Source organism: Hyalella azteca, unplaced genomic scaffold (genome assembly GCF_000764305.2).
Source record: "Hyalella azteca isolate HAZT.00-mixed unplaced genomic scaffold, Hazt_2.0.2 contig11923, whole genome shotgun sequence".
Classification (NCBI taxonomy): domain Eukaryota; kingdom Metazoa; phylum Arthropoda; class Malacostraca; order Amphipoda; family Hyalellidae; genus Hyalella; species Hyalella azteca.
In genome coordinates, this window is record NW_025941897.1 from 47037 (window position 1) to 62296 (window position 15260).

General features: G+C 38.1%; 1 protein-coding gene across 3 annotated transcripts; it reads left to right on the forward strand.

Annotated features, from left to right (window-relative positions):
• Positions 1-618: 618 nt before the first annotated feature.
• Positions 619-13992, forward strand: LOC108678888 (5-phosphohydroxy-L-lysine phospho-lyase). 3 transcript variants are annotated; one of them, XM_018167382.2, is made up of 12 exons: positions 619-706; positions 1223-1347; positions 2004-2163; positions 2816-2890; positions 3698-3843; positions 4183-4327; positions 6940-7027; positions 7253-7372; positions 9413-9508; positions 10416-10564; positions 11309-11458; positions 13087-13992. In XM_018167382.2, exons 1-12 carry the CDS (start codon positions 687-689, stop codon positions 13298-13300), a joined length of 1488 nt encoding a protein of 495 aa, XP_018022871.1. In that variant the 5' UTR covers positions 619-686; the 3' UTR covers positions 13301-13992. The 3 variants fall into 3 exon arrangements, with proteins under 3 accessions (XP_018022871.1, XP_018022872.1, XP_018022873.1); XM_018167383.2 differs by lacking the exon at positions 619-706 and adding an exon at positions 715-862; XM_018167384.2 differs by lacking the exon at positions 619-706 and having other exon boundaries at positions 1284-1347; positions 2042-2163.
• The last annotated feature ends 1268 nt before the right edge of the window (positions 13993-15260 follow it).

Genomic DNA, 15260 nt, shown 5'->3' on the forward strand with positions numbered 1-15260 from the left:
AAACGTGGTTTTTTGAAAAGTTTTTTTGAATATGTTATTTTCTACTTTTTAGTCCACAAGAAAAACGATTAAGACTTGATTAAGTTTGACTTGACGTATGTATCGATGATACGCAGCATCAGCGCCTGCTCATCTATAACATCAGCGCCCGCACGTCATACTATATATATATTATATATATATATACTTTACTCAATTAAGCTAATTTAGGCCTCTAATTGCTAGTTTTTATGATTGTATCTGAAATTGTTAGGCGAATATAGCCTGCATGCCAAATTTCAGATCTCTAGAGCAATCAGAAGTGGGCTAATTTTTTTTATCAATGTTAACAATAAACAAACGCGAAGCTGAGTAAAGAAAAATGTGTTAAAAAGTAAGCACAGGAACCCAGATGCAGCCATCATAATATTTTGTTGACAAATGCAATTGAAAAAACAAATTTGCACAATTTGCACAATTTGTCCAGAAGAAAGACTAGGCAACCCATCAGTGGGTCTTGTCCCACTTAATGTGTTGAAGCATGAGGCTTCATAAATGTTTCTCTATTCTCTATAATAAACATAGAAATATGAGAATTAGATGGAATTTTTAATGTGTACCTCCTTTTCTAAATTTTCAGGGTTCAAATTTCTGGAGTGCTGCTTATTCTTTTCCTCTGTTGTAAATTATACAAACACCTTAAAAAAATGGACAGCTTCAATAAAGTGTAAGCAGCTTTTCACTGTGCAACTTGTTGTTCAGTTTTGGGACAAACCAAGTGAATGAAATGGATTTTCCTTTGATCTGCTGTCAAATGATTGATAAAGTATTGATTTTTTTAAGCTTGAGATATTTACCATCTTTGCTTGTAACTTAACAAATGGTTAGTAGTTTAGTTTGGATTTATCATGTCTTACTTCCACTGTGAATGCTGTTGCAGGACCATTGCAAATGCCAGATATCAGTTGTCTATCTGCATTTATCATGATCAAGATTGATTTATTGTCTGATTCTTTATTGTCTTGATTATTTATTATTGATTCTTTGATTCTTCTTATGTATATTGATTCTTTCTGTTCATTGCTCCAAACTTCTCTGCACCAAAAATGTAGGTTTAGTAATGGATGTAATGTAATATGTCATAAAAAATTGTGAATTCAAGAATTATTAACCAATATTTACTACTTGTTTGCAAGAAAAGTCTCAACTGCATGACATGATCTAATTGCACTTGACATTTCAGATTTTCTGATCCTGACATGAGAGATGACTGTGGCACCTCACCAACCATATGTAAAGCTTACAAGCAATATTGTTACACTCCTGGGAGGCAAGAGTATTTGGATATGGTGACCTATACTGCTCATGGTTTGTATCCAAATTATGGTTGTAAATATTGCTAAGAACTGAAATTACTGTCTGTATGTGCTAATAGTTTTAAATATACATTATTTTTTATCTATAAATATATTTTACAAAAGAATGCAAATATTTCATAAACTAAATTTGCTGTAGAAAAAATAGAACCAGCGTTGAAATCAGCTGTATAAATTCTTCCCAACCCACCTAAAATAATCTCAGAACCATTTTCCCTTTGACCAGTGTAATTCTTTAGGAAATAAAATATTGAACAATTTCTTGTGTGTTCCATGGCCAAAATAAAATAACTTTTTAGAAACTTGGCTTCTCTTTTATGTATTTTGATCACTGAGGCTCTAGATAATGGTTATCTTGTCTTAGTTCTGTGCTAAATGTTTGGTAAAAATTCATCTGCCTTGATAAAATTGATAATATTGGCAGTAAATCAAGTCTGTCTCATGCTTAAAAACAATGAAAAAATAAGGAATTACTAAGAAGATAAATTTTTTTCAACTACAAGAATCGATAGAAATCATATATTCCAAGCACTTGCTAACCTTTTAACCTACGAATTTTTTGAGTGCTTCATAAAAATGTTTATTTTTTATTAAAAGATCTCTTATTTGCTAGTTATAGACTTTGAAGGTAATTTTAATCCTATTCAGTTGGGCATAACCATCCGCTCATTGTAAGTGCTGGTCAGTCTCAGCTCCGGCAGCTTCTGGCTGGACAAGGCTTCTACAGCCAGCCTCTCCTAGACTTGGTCAAAACTCTTCATTCTATTCTCCCCAGTTCTCTAAAGCATCAATATGTTATAAATTCTGGGTAAGCTAAATTATTTTTTTATAAAGACTTGGTGTATTGAAGAGAGTGCCATTAAAATTTAGAAACATGGTTAGTAGTAATACTAGTTAGACGCACTGGCATCGATCAAACCAAATCTTGTCTGCTGATGATTCTAGACTATTCCAAATTTCTATAGCATGCTAAAGTTTTGAATATTCAACTTACTTCTCTGACCTGCTATTATTTACAACTTGGCCACCTTGATGCTTTTGATCATAACTTTCACGGCTAGCTGAGATCAAATCTGTAACTCATATCTCCAATCTTGGGGCTCTAAACTTCACCCACTCGTCCAGCCTGTGAAGAAAAAAGTAAATTCTAGTAAAAAATTACCTACATATTCTTTGTTCTTTTATTGTGAAAACCCACTGAATGAAATGCACATTAATAGATATTTTAGTCTTATAATGCTTAACATTAAATGTAATTGATCAGAATTATAGTCCATGTTTTTCAATCCACAATTAGCTTGACAGCAATAATATTGCATTAATTTTATTAAATCAAATCTGTTATAGTTTGTATTAGCCTTTAAATATATGGTTTTTAATTTAGCAACTTTTTTCAATGTAGCACAGATATTGTTATATTAAAACATGGACTTATTCTTTTCTAATTTGTTATCTTGCAGGTCTGAAGCAAATGATTTAGCTCTTAGGTTGGCCAGGAATTACACAAATGGTGACGACTTCATTGTGTTTGAAGGGTAAGTAAAGTATTCTAGTAAATCAATAACCTTATGAAGTATGCGCACAACAATGATCTTTTCGACATTTGTCTGCAGATTGCTTCTTTTGTTGATAGCTTTTAGTACTCTTGCTTTAATTTTTGATATCGATTATTCCCATGTTGAAACAATTGCTGGCATTTAATGATCAATTTTTCTGGGGCAACATACGATTATGCTACTTGATCTTTTATATGATTTACTTTCTCTATTTGAATTTATTGATGAACATCAAGCTTTTGATTATTATTATTTTTTAAATATAATTTCTGCAACAAACTTGCAATGTTAACACTATGTGTGATTAATGAGTTAAATTGCTTGTTTATGAATTAATAATCTTCTATAAGAATAAAGGGATTGAAATTTGAAAAAAAAAAGAAATATTCAAGTGACAAGCAACGTTGTTATGATTATTGGTAATTTTGCAAAATAAAAAATTTTATTACCACATTTGAAACTATCCTATACATTTGGTGAAAAACTAACACAGTTTATGACTTATTTATTTAACAATATTTATTAATTAGCGTATCGTATATACGACATTCTTCAATGTCATATTTCATGTATATAGATATATGTGTACTGTGTGGCGAGTTAAAACATGTTTTACTTATTCACTGCTATAAATTTTCTATAATTGTTTGCATTTTAATACATTTAATTTATGTCATGTAAAAAATGCTTTTCTGGTCTTTAAAATATTGTGCTTTAAATTTATGCTCCTTATTATATGCCGCTTTGTTCTTTAAAATATCCACTATTTGACCCATTTCCCTTAAGGGCTTACCACGGCAGCCTGAGCAACCTTCTCGACCTGAGCACTCCTGCCCTGGAGTTGCTGCAGCTCCAGAAGTCTCCTGAGACGCACATAGTGCACCCCCCAGACCTGTACGGTGGACCCTTCAGAGACGACGACCCTGATGCCTGTAATGCCTGTTATCATGTATTATTGAGTCTATCTCTCTCTAATAAATATCATGTATTTTTTCATCACCCTATTCCAGTGAAATAAATCAGGAATCTAAGTATGGAGCTTCAATTACTCGAATTCATGTCAATCTGTTTTATTTCATGTTTACTGTAATAGATTATAGGCATCTGCTGTGCTGATAGCTTTAAATTAACTTGCATGGATTTGTTGAATCTTCAAGGAGTCTCCATTATGTTCATAGTTGCCATGAACTATTAAAACTATTAGTAACTCTTAACAAAGATGTCATACCAACTAAAATAGTTTGTTTAATGAGTTATTTGTACCTAAACAGGCAATAAGTACGTAGCAGAAGTGGAGGCTGCCATCACAGATATAAAGGAGCGCGGGGGCAAGCTAGCAGCCTTCATCTGCGAGCCAATCTCTGTGGCATGCGGCGCGCTGGTGCCGCCCAGGCTGTACTTCAAGAAGGTCTTTGAGTGAGTTTTGTGTCGAATAAATTGCAGTACAAGATGGTCTTTGAGTGAGTTTTGTGTCGAATAAATTGCGGTACAAGATGGTCTTTGAGTGAGTTTTGTGTCGAATAAATTGCGGTACAAGATGGTCTTTGAGCGAGTTTTGTGTCGAATAAATTGCAGTACAAGATGGTCTTTGAGTGAGTTTTGTGTCGAATAAATTGCGGTACAAGATGGTATTTGAGTGAGTTTTGTGTCGAATAAATCGCGGTACAAGAAGGCCTTTGAGTAAGTTTTGTGGCGAATAAATTGCGGTACAAGAGGGCTTTTGAGTGAGTTTTTTGTGTCGAATAAATCGCGGTACAAGAAGGTCTTTGAGTGAGTTTTGCGTCGAATAAATCGCGGTTCAAGAAGGTCTTTGAGTGAGTTTTGCGTCGAATAAATTGCGGTGCAAGAAGGTCTTTGAGTGAGTTTTGTGTCGAATAAATCGCGGTTCAAGAAGGTCTTTGAGTGAGTTTTGTGTCGAATAAATCGCGGTACAAGAAGGTCCTTGAGTGAGTTTTGTGCCAATTAACCGCACTCGTGAAACTGTGTTTTCCAAGCTAAGCTTTTCTATCACTATCGAGAAATTGGCGGTTATGTGTATTTAAGCAAATCCGCTTACATCACGCCGCTTCTCAAAAAGCCGGACCTTGACGCCTCAGACCCAAATTCGTATCGACCCATCTCCAGCCTGTCGATTTTATCGAAACTTCTCGAGCGCGTTGTGGCCCGGCAGCTAAATAACTACCTTCATAAGTCAGGTCTCATGCCTCGCCTCCAGTCTGCATACCGTCGTCACCACTCGACGGAGACCGCAATGCTGAAGGTTCTTTCGGATATTCTGCAGGCGGTCGACTGTGGCAACATTGCGGCGCTGGCTTTACTCGATCTTTCCGCTGCATTTGACACGGTCGACCACGCCACCTTGTTGCGTCGGCTAGACGTATCGTATGGCCTGCGCGGTACGGTGCTGCGGTGGTTCGAGTCTTACCTCGACAATAGACTCCAATGTGTTCGTCGCGGGCTCTCCTCTTCTACACCATCGACGGTCACCTGCGGTGTACCGCAGGGCTCGGTTCTCGGCCCAATACTCTTCCTGCTATATATTGCCGACGTGTTGCACATAATTGATTCACACAGCTTGAATCCGCACATGTTTGCCGACGACACCAAAATCTATGGCTACTGTGCGCCGGCGGACGCTGCAGCGCTGCAAGACCGGATGTCTGCCTGCATGGACGCCGTTTCAGACTGGATGCGTTCCAACCGGCTCCAGCTCAATGCATCGAAAACCGAATTTATTTGGTTCGCGACCGCTCGTCGCCAACATCAGCTTCCAGCAAACCTTGTGCGAGTGGGCGACGAGTTCGCCGCACCTGCATCCTCTGTACGCAGCCTCGGAATTCAGCTGGACTCAGAACTATCTATGAACAACTACATTGCCAAAGTAACCGCTGCTTGTTTTGGCATCCTGCGGCGAATTCGTAGCGTCAGTCGCTGTCTCTCGAGGCCCTCATGGTGGCGCTTGTGCTGACCAGACTGGACTATGGCAATGCCACACTCTACGGACTTCCCATCACGGCACTTAACAAACTACAATTCGTAATGAACGCTGCAGCGCGACTCGTTTGTGCCCGGCGGAAATTTGACCACGTGACACAGATTTTGCGTGACCTTCACTGGCTGCGCATCCAGCAGCGCACGCAGTTTAAAGTCGCTGTTCTGACGTTCTGCTGCCTCCATGGTTAAGCACCACCTTATCTCGCTGAAGGCCTGCGGCGCCTGTCGGATCTGCCTTCTAGAAGGCGATTGCGTTCCTCGTCGCAGGCTGACCTCGTCGTCCCGTCCTCACGTCTGTCCACAGTCGGCGACAGAGCGTTCCCGGTCGCTGCGGCCAGAACATGGAATGGTCTGCCAGCATCGGTGACATCTGCTTCTTCGCTGCCGTTGTTTCGTCGACGCCTAAAACAGAACTTTTCCGTAGAGCCTTTGAATCTTAGACCTAGCCGTCATCTAATCTATCATGTAAATTACTGGTTTAGCATAGGTGTTGTTTGTTCTAGCATAGACCATGATAGACGTCGTCATTCTTGGCATATGTCTTTTGTTTTAGCATAGACGTCATCTGTTTTTATCCTCTCGTGTCTTTTTTAGCCACTTGTAACGTGCCCTCGAAGTTCGATCCGAGCGAGACGCCACGACAATCTCTTAGTGGAATAATAATAATAATAATAAGCGAGTTAGGATAGCACGCCCCCATGTGCTCGACGGGCAGGTTATTGTTAAAACCTTCGTACAAGGAGGTAACAGCTCGCTGAGTTCACCCTGAGTGCGAGATTGGTTGCGTTTGTAGTGTGGCATGATGCTTTTATACCACTTTGGTAATAGCTGTTGATATCGATTGATGTATTGGCGTCAAAACATGCATAGATGTTCGAGGTACAGAATTCGGTAGTTACATGCCACAAATGTGCTGGCTTTCTTGAATTCCCCCACATAATTTTCGATGACTAGTTTCAGGAATTGGTGTTTCAGTTTTCCCTGATCAATGTTAATATTTATATAAATATATATTAATATGATTGTGATTGCAGGCTGGTGCATCAGGCAGGTGGAGTTGTGATCGCAGATGAGACGGGCTGCGGCATGGGGCGTGCTGGCGAGCACTACTGGACCTTCCAGGTGAGCTGCACTCCACGCCATGACGACTTCTACTTGCGTTCAATTTTTCTGAACGGTTTTTACTTAACCTTAATTGCATTTTCGAAAATCAAATTTACTCTATATTTTATTCTCTATGCGTATATTTATTTGCTCTATATGTCTATTTATTTTATTTTGTTGAGTGCACTAATCTCAGGCTGTCTTTCTCGAAAATCAAATGACGACATTTTCATACATTTTCAGCATTTCGACATCGTGCCCGATATTGTGACAGTCGGTAAATCGATTGGCAATGGTTTTCCGCTTGGCATCGCCATCACCACTAAAGAAGTCGCTGATAGTCTTGGTGAACACTATTCGACGGTTGGTTGAACTCATTTTGTTTGCATGGATGTACGAGAGGGCTTCAAAAAGTTCGTAGAAAATGGATATAACTGAAAATTATATTAAAAGAATTTGATGCCAATTCACCAGAACGATCCTGAATCAAAGTTTTATAACGTGTTCTCACATGAAACTTTAAATTAATATTACAAACGCAGGGCGCTTTTTTAGAAGCAACAACCGTTCATACAACACCCCATCTGCCGACATGGAGGCCAGGCCAATCATCAGATTCATGGTGAAGCTTGGATGGAAGAGCAGCCAAATTATTGACTCTCTGGAACAAGTTTATGGTGACAGTGCTTCAAATAAATCAGCAACCTCGAAATGGATTAGTCGTCTCAGAAGCGGAAGAAATAAAATCAAAGATTACCTCTGCAGAGACCGGCCACGCACATCAGTTTTTTGGGAAAACATTGATGTTGTTTGTTGTCTCATTGAAAAATATACGCCAATAATCGCCGAATCAGTATTAGACAACCTCAATATCTCAATGAGTTTGGCACACACAATTATTTTGGACAGTTTGTGACTGATTAAGCTCTTTGCTAGATGTGCTCTTTGGTTGTTGCGCCCAGATCAGCAAGAATCAAGAGCAGATATTTCTACGGAAGTTGAACAAGTGGGATGAGAACCCAGAACTGTTTCTTGCGCGGATTGCGACCGGAGATGAAACATGGCTCTACCGGTACACTTACAAAGACAAAGCTCAATCGAAGCAGTGGCTCTTTAGGGGAAAAAGTTTGCCCGTCAAAGCCAAATTCGAGCGTTCAAGAAGGAAGGTTATGGCCATTTTCTTCTGGGATACAGAGGGGATCTTGTTAGTTGATTTCCTCGAGAAGAAGAAAAACATTACAGCAGTTTATTATTGTTATATTTTGATGACATTTTGAGGAAATTTGCCCAAAAACGCCTCGTAGAGCAGCGTCGGCGCGTACTCATCCACCGCTACATGGCACTCGCCCATGGCGCTTGACAGACAGAGGCTGCGCTATACGACTTTCGATGAGAAATAATTTGGAATGCTCCTTATAGGACCGTCTTAGCCCATCCAACTTATTTTTATTTTGCACAGATGACCTGATGGCTGGTCAGCGTTCACTGAAATCTCTTAAGGGGACCGCCCTAGCTAAAATTTGAAAATTTTGAGTTTTTCTGTTTCTTATCTCATCTTAAAGGTTGTTTTCTTGCGCATCGAACGGTATAAGTATCGTCCCTGTACGTCGAAAAATGACTTTGTGACAGCTCCTCAAAGGGAGATCACGTTTTCAATCAATTTTTCGAAAAATTCATAGGAGCAAAATGTTTTTTTCTACATTTTACGTATGTATGTGAAGTTTCATGACAATCGGATAATAACTGTAGAAGTTTTCGTATGCTAGGGCGGTCCCCTTAACCAAGATAGAGCATAAGTATACAAATAAACCATATGACTTTGACCGTTATTTTAAACTGTATTTTTTCCACGAACTTTTTGAAGCCCCCTCGTATGATTTTTTTTTCAATTGAAGTGGCTTATTCATACAGCTTGAGGAATAATATCGGTGCTTTATATAGGGTGCTTGCCTAAGCGATCAATTTAGTCTGTTTGTGAACTGAAATAAAGATAGCTGTTTGTTCTTCATATTACATTTTCTTGAGGTATTTGTAAGAAAATCTGCTGACTGATGGATGATATGATTGATGAATTATTGAGAAATATATATATAATCGATTAATGATATTGAGAATTGATATGATAGAAAAAAAACATAATCTAAAGCGGTTGATACAAATTGCGTGTTTCGGTTCAGTTTCCCGTTTGAAGAAAATCGTCAATCATAATTGTCGACAAGGTAATTTCAAACCAAATTTACCTTCTGAATCAAAATCAGGAATCTCATCCACAGTTTCAAATCATCCCGATTTTTTCTATCATAGTCATTTTTTTTCATGAGCCAATTTGTACAAAAATCCTTGCATTTAGCGGCATTCAGAGGTTATTTGCATCAAGCCACCTGTACAATAATATTATTTCAGTTCGGAGGTAACCCCGTGGCTTCCTGCATCGCCAAATCTGTTCTCGAAGTCATTCATGGCGAGATGATGTTGACGTCGGCGCGCAGCGTTGGCAAGGTGTGCATTTATTAATGGTTTGTATCAGTGGAGAGAGGAATTCTGATGACATCTGTCTGTGAAGTTCATCAATTTTTTCTCCTACTGTTCTACTAATGATGTTTCTTACGTCGTTATAACATGTTTCATCCGACAATACACTGTTAGAAAAAACGGTGAAAAAACGGTCCCACCGGCATCCTAGTGGCCGGTCGCCCCGTGAAAATAAACTGTTTCACCGTTTTTATCAGATGTTTTACGGATTTCTGGTGTTAAATTGGAATAAAAACGGTGAAACGGTGTTTCTTTTCACGTGCCGACCGGCCACTGAAACGCCGGTAATACCGTTAACGGTCATTTTTCTAACAGTGTACTACCGTTGAGTCAGTGACGAAATATTGTAACGAAATATTTTGACTGAATTTTTCTAGTTGATGTAATCTTGGTTACTTTGTCCAACCCGAGACCAATTCACTTCTACTCTCGGTGAACCCAGAGTCCGAAGTGTCAGCGAAGGAAGAAAGAGAACAAATTTCGCAAAACATAGTTGAAGGTATAATATGAAATTAAGTAGAGTGGAGTTCTCACTGATATTCTTTGAATTTTTTCTATTTTTCTCAATTCAGAGCCCTCCTAAAGCAATTATCTGCTATGCCAACCATACGCATGTAAATTTAGGCAGTGTTTTGTTCCATCAAAACCGACATTAGTTTCATATTTCGACTCTCAGAGTTCGTGCTACTCTAGTGTCCGCTGCTCATCCATTCTACCAACGCTATCCCAAGAATTGTTCGAATGCTTGAAAATCTTAATCAAACCTATTCTCTCACAATTAATCGAACAAGTTCATTCGTTATAAATATTTCATTTTAATACCTTGCAGTTTTATTTTAATAAAAGTACCTTTAATATCTTTATGTAATTGCAGTTTCTGGTGAGCGAGCTGCGCAGCGTACAGGAGCGCGTGCAGAGCGTTGGGGAGGTGAGAGGACGCGGCCTGTGCCTCGGCATCGTCATTGTGCGCGACAAGGAAACGCGGCAACCGCACCCTCAGCTCGCCAGGAACATTGTTGCCAGGTGTGCTAAGTAACTCGTCACTCTGTTATTGTTGTATTTTCCTGCAGTACAGACGGGTAAAGTGCTATATTTACTGTGTGTTACTGTTTTGTTACCTCCTCAGTCCATGCATGATATCTCTTTGCCCTTGAATACGTGGCTCTTCGTTGCAGTCCTTGCTCTCAAATTTGTGCCTAGCTCCCTGTCATGATCTTCGGAGCCGTTGTTTTTATGCTAGGATGAAATAACCACAATCGTCAGCCCCGAATTAGAGCAACAATATGTTTGTAGGAGTTTATGAAGTCACTTGCTACGATGTTTACCCAGGTATTGTTGAGGAAAGCGGTTTCTCTTGCATTGATAATGCAATCACGTTCTTTTAAGCGCGTGCTAGAACGGAAACGATTTCTGGAGGACGTTATAATGATACAGCCGTAATTTTTTAGCCGCAGAGTACAAGGAAAAGTTTTTGGTGCGCGCCGAAAAAAAATTTTTAACGGCCAATTAATAATGAGTTTTGTGTGTGGACTTACGCTTAAATCAACAATAATATTATATTAGGATACATTAAACATATAAATTGAATAAAATACATTATTCTATACTGCTTCAAGTATAATTTAATATAATTTCTGTTTTGCAGGTCACAGTGGAAAGGTTTTTGGTACACTAAAGAATTTTCACTTGTTATATTTTTACTAGATGTTGATGAGAAATTTGTTGTGTGTGAACTTAATAACGAGTTAGTATAATTCTGTATCACAGGCTAGAGAGAAAAGGTTTCCTAGTGTCACGAGGAGGCCTACATAAGAACGTGTTGCTGCTGACGCCCCCGCTGTGCATCACACAACTCGACGCCCGTCAGTTCACGGCAGCCTTCGAGGACGCGCTCACCGAGGCGCTCAGCCACCCAGGGTGAGTTATCTCCGATAACTGATCATTTTTTTGGTTAATTAATTAATTTATAAATTATTAATTAATTACTTTTCAATTAATTACTTAATTAATAATCAATTAATTTATTAATAATTAATGGATTAATTTCTTAATTAATTTATTTATCTAACTAATTAATTAAATAATAATGGTCTCTAATTTTGTCATGGGGTGAGCAATATAATTTCCCGATAATTTTGTTAAAGGCTGAATAATGGTAAATAACTTGAATTATAATGGGATGAATAACGATGAATAACGTTTCTTTAATTTTTAATAGGGCAATGAAGATATTAAATAACATCCCTGTAATTTTTTGGTGGGCAAAGAGGACAATGGATTTTGTAGACGATTGCTTTTAGTTCGTTTTCAAACAATTGCTAGTATAGAACTTTGCAAGAAAAAATATTTTCCATCAGATACGTTCTTAAGAACTTTATTTTTTGTCAGAAAATTAGCATTAAAACTTTTCCTATTACTGTTGAAGGTTTAAACATATATTAAAAACATATATTGAAAAACAATTAAAATGTACGGTGCCATGCGTAGCTACCTATCGATGCTTTTATAAGTTGGAAAGCATTTGTGTTTAACGTATATCTGTTTACTAGCATATTAAGACACAAATACCAACATTATTTTTGTCTGTCTAATTGTGCTTACTTATAAATTTGTTATGTAGTTTTATTCTATATCAAATAGAACTCTATGTTTTTTCATGCTCGAACTGATGGCCTTTTCCCAGCATTAACATTTTTCGTATTACGTATAGAGCGTCCGGAACATTTTTCTATCATTGCCTACAATGAATGGCCTCAATGTCATCTCAAATCGCTCGGTACTTTAATCTCAAAGCTGAAGTACCTGCGCTTGTTTTCCATCATTTGATTGCGTTTCAATTTTTGCGCGATTTCAAATATTTTGGCCTATTAATTGTCATACTCCGTTGTTCGCGAAATTTTGGATGCATGGATTATCGTTCTGACGCATATATTTTTAAAATTTCGTGCACATCAAGTCGTCAATTTCTCTTTTGCTTAATTATTTTACATTTTTGTATTTAAAATTAGACAATATATTTTATTGCCTTGATCGTGCAGCATGGTTCGTGTTTTCAGTGCGTGCTCACACCAGCGTTTTCAGCCTTCAAACTTTTTCATGACATTTCAAGCCCCGCAAAAGTATGCCCATTCGCTGAATTTGCTTTTCTTAACGAAAATTTCTGCTCATTTTGCAAATCAGCGAAATGATCAATATTCGCTTATCGAATACGGTATTTACAATTTTAACCATACTTCAATGAGTCCATAGTGGCAATGCTGAGTTTTATTAAGACTCTTCCTTATTGAATCTTGTGAGTAGACAAGTAAAGTATCCTGGATGTCAGCAAGTTCAATCTCACTCCTTCACTAGTCCCTAAATCATTGTGCTGCTTGAATTTTACGAAATGTACTCTGCCTGCAATCCCAAGCGTTGTAGATAACTACTACACTCCTTTACTAGTCCTTGAATCGTGGTGTTGCTTATATTCTACGGAATTTGTACTGCCTGAATTTGCACTCATCGGAGTGCTCTATACAATGAGTAATGCTACGGCGTCTGTACAGCGTGCCAGGAAGCTCGGTCTCGACGTCTCAAGGACCTGACGCAACGCCCGTCCCCGCAAGGACGGAATCTCACGAGACCGAAGCATCCTCCGGCAATCCGCTCCAAATGAATAAAGAGCGGAAATTGATAGACGAAGTGATTACGTGTCCTGGGAACCAAGTTGTATTGGCTGACGACGAAGAACTTGCGAATAAACGACGAAAAACTGAATGAGGTTCACTAAATGCGCTAGGAATTCGTGAAAGGAATTACTGGTTGGCGCTGGATTATTTATCAACAATGTAACTGCAGTCGGTAAAGTCCGGTGTACCATATGTTCGACGTGTGCAATAAATATGGTAGTCAAGTAATGTGAATCACTGATATACAGTTTTGAATGAATAAAATATGTTCTCTGCGTGTTGGTATAAAAATGCGAGCTCAAACTTGAGTTTATTTGTAATTTTACCTATACATTCCCATTGAAGCAGAACAAGAGTAACATGTAGAGTAAAATAGACAAGATATTCTACTTCTGCCATGAGGCAGTAAAATTTTTTACTCGATATTTTTTAAATTTATTTTTAAATTGTTCTCATCTTTCATTTCCTAAACGCACTTCTCACCTCGTAAAAGTCGGCTCGCCAATCCTCGGCCGCTGAGATGAAGCTATAAACCGCAAGACGCCGTATCTCTGCGCCGCTTCTCTCGACGCCCCTTCTAATTTTTATGGCCGATCTTCCCATTCAGTGTGGCCTTGAATGAAAGCTCGTACGAGGGGCATCTTTTCTGTGGGTATCGTTTATGAGTTGTGTTCCGTCTTAACATTAAAATTTTTTCGTAACTTTGATTAAAAATTTTAAATGCTTAATTGTTAATCCTGTGAGATTTAAAGAGGCGCATGAAATTACAATTTTAAAATCCAACCTCGTGTCAATTCAATATTTTCATCTATTTAGCGTTGAATTATTCTATTTTCATTGTTTTTTCCGGTTATAGCGAATTTTAGTTGGGTGAATTTCAATGTATATAAGTGACTATGAGCCAACAATGAGGAACTTGACTTCCCAAAACCTGATTTCGTTTTTTTCCTTTACTTTCTAAATTGTAGTCCAAACATTAGGCATCGGTAGACTTACAAATGTGAACATCTATACATTTTACATTGGCTAGTGAACATTGAATTAAATAAATGTTGCTATTTGATCAAATCTGTTTTAAAAACCACATCTTTGATGTCCATTTGGGTACATTTTGAACTCAATGTTTTTGTCTCGTGATATTTCTAATTATTCAGCATATGGTAACTGAGACAACATATACGTATTGATCAAGCGATGGAAAGGGTAAAAGTTTCAGGACACAAGAAAGGGGAAAGCACACCAGATCGCCGTGATCGCGTTTCTTGCTTACCTGTAGGGACTCGACGGGATGTTAATCAGAGCGCTACGCCAGCACAGCTTGACGGACAACAAGCCACCTTATGGACACCGGCGCTTTAGTCTCAGCCGCTTTTTGTCAGGTTTATAGTCCTGTTTTGTAACAGACTTAAAGGTGTGAGTTAACGTAAGATAATACTTTCCATACTTTCATTTACATGATGTGTGCCTGGTAAGTGAAATAATTATGTGTAATTTATATGACAAGAAAAAAAAAACATACAAGGATGTTGACTGGAATATTTTCCTTCGATAGATAGACACCAATATATACAGAAAGCATGTTATCAACGCTAGTCAAGTCATCGAATAATTAAATCTTGCAGATAAAAAGTTAACTTTCAGTGATATTTATTCTAAATGAATGCACAGCTTCTTATGATAATAATGATTCACCCAATAACATACTGATATCCTAACACTGACGTGACGATGTACGTTTACTGAGTGCTTCGTCAGCCCCTGCATTGCATGTCTGCCTGTGACTAATGAGGCCGTGACGCTGAGACGTCCTTCTTAAAATTATTCTCGAGGACAAAGTTGATTTCGTGTTTCAGTATTTTGGGATTTCTATCCAGTATTCAAACCGGGAATAATTTATCTCAAAAAACCGAGCCACCCTTAGCCTTGGAAAAGAACTAATGCGAGTCCGTTTGAATTCTAATTAGATCGTTTTGTAATGGTGACTTTTCAAATTATTTTCTCATTGGTTTAATCAATATATACGAATTTTTTAAATCATACCATCAATAAAG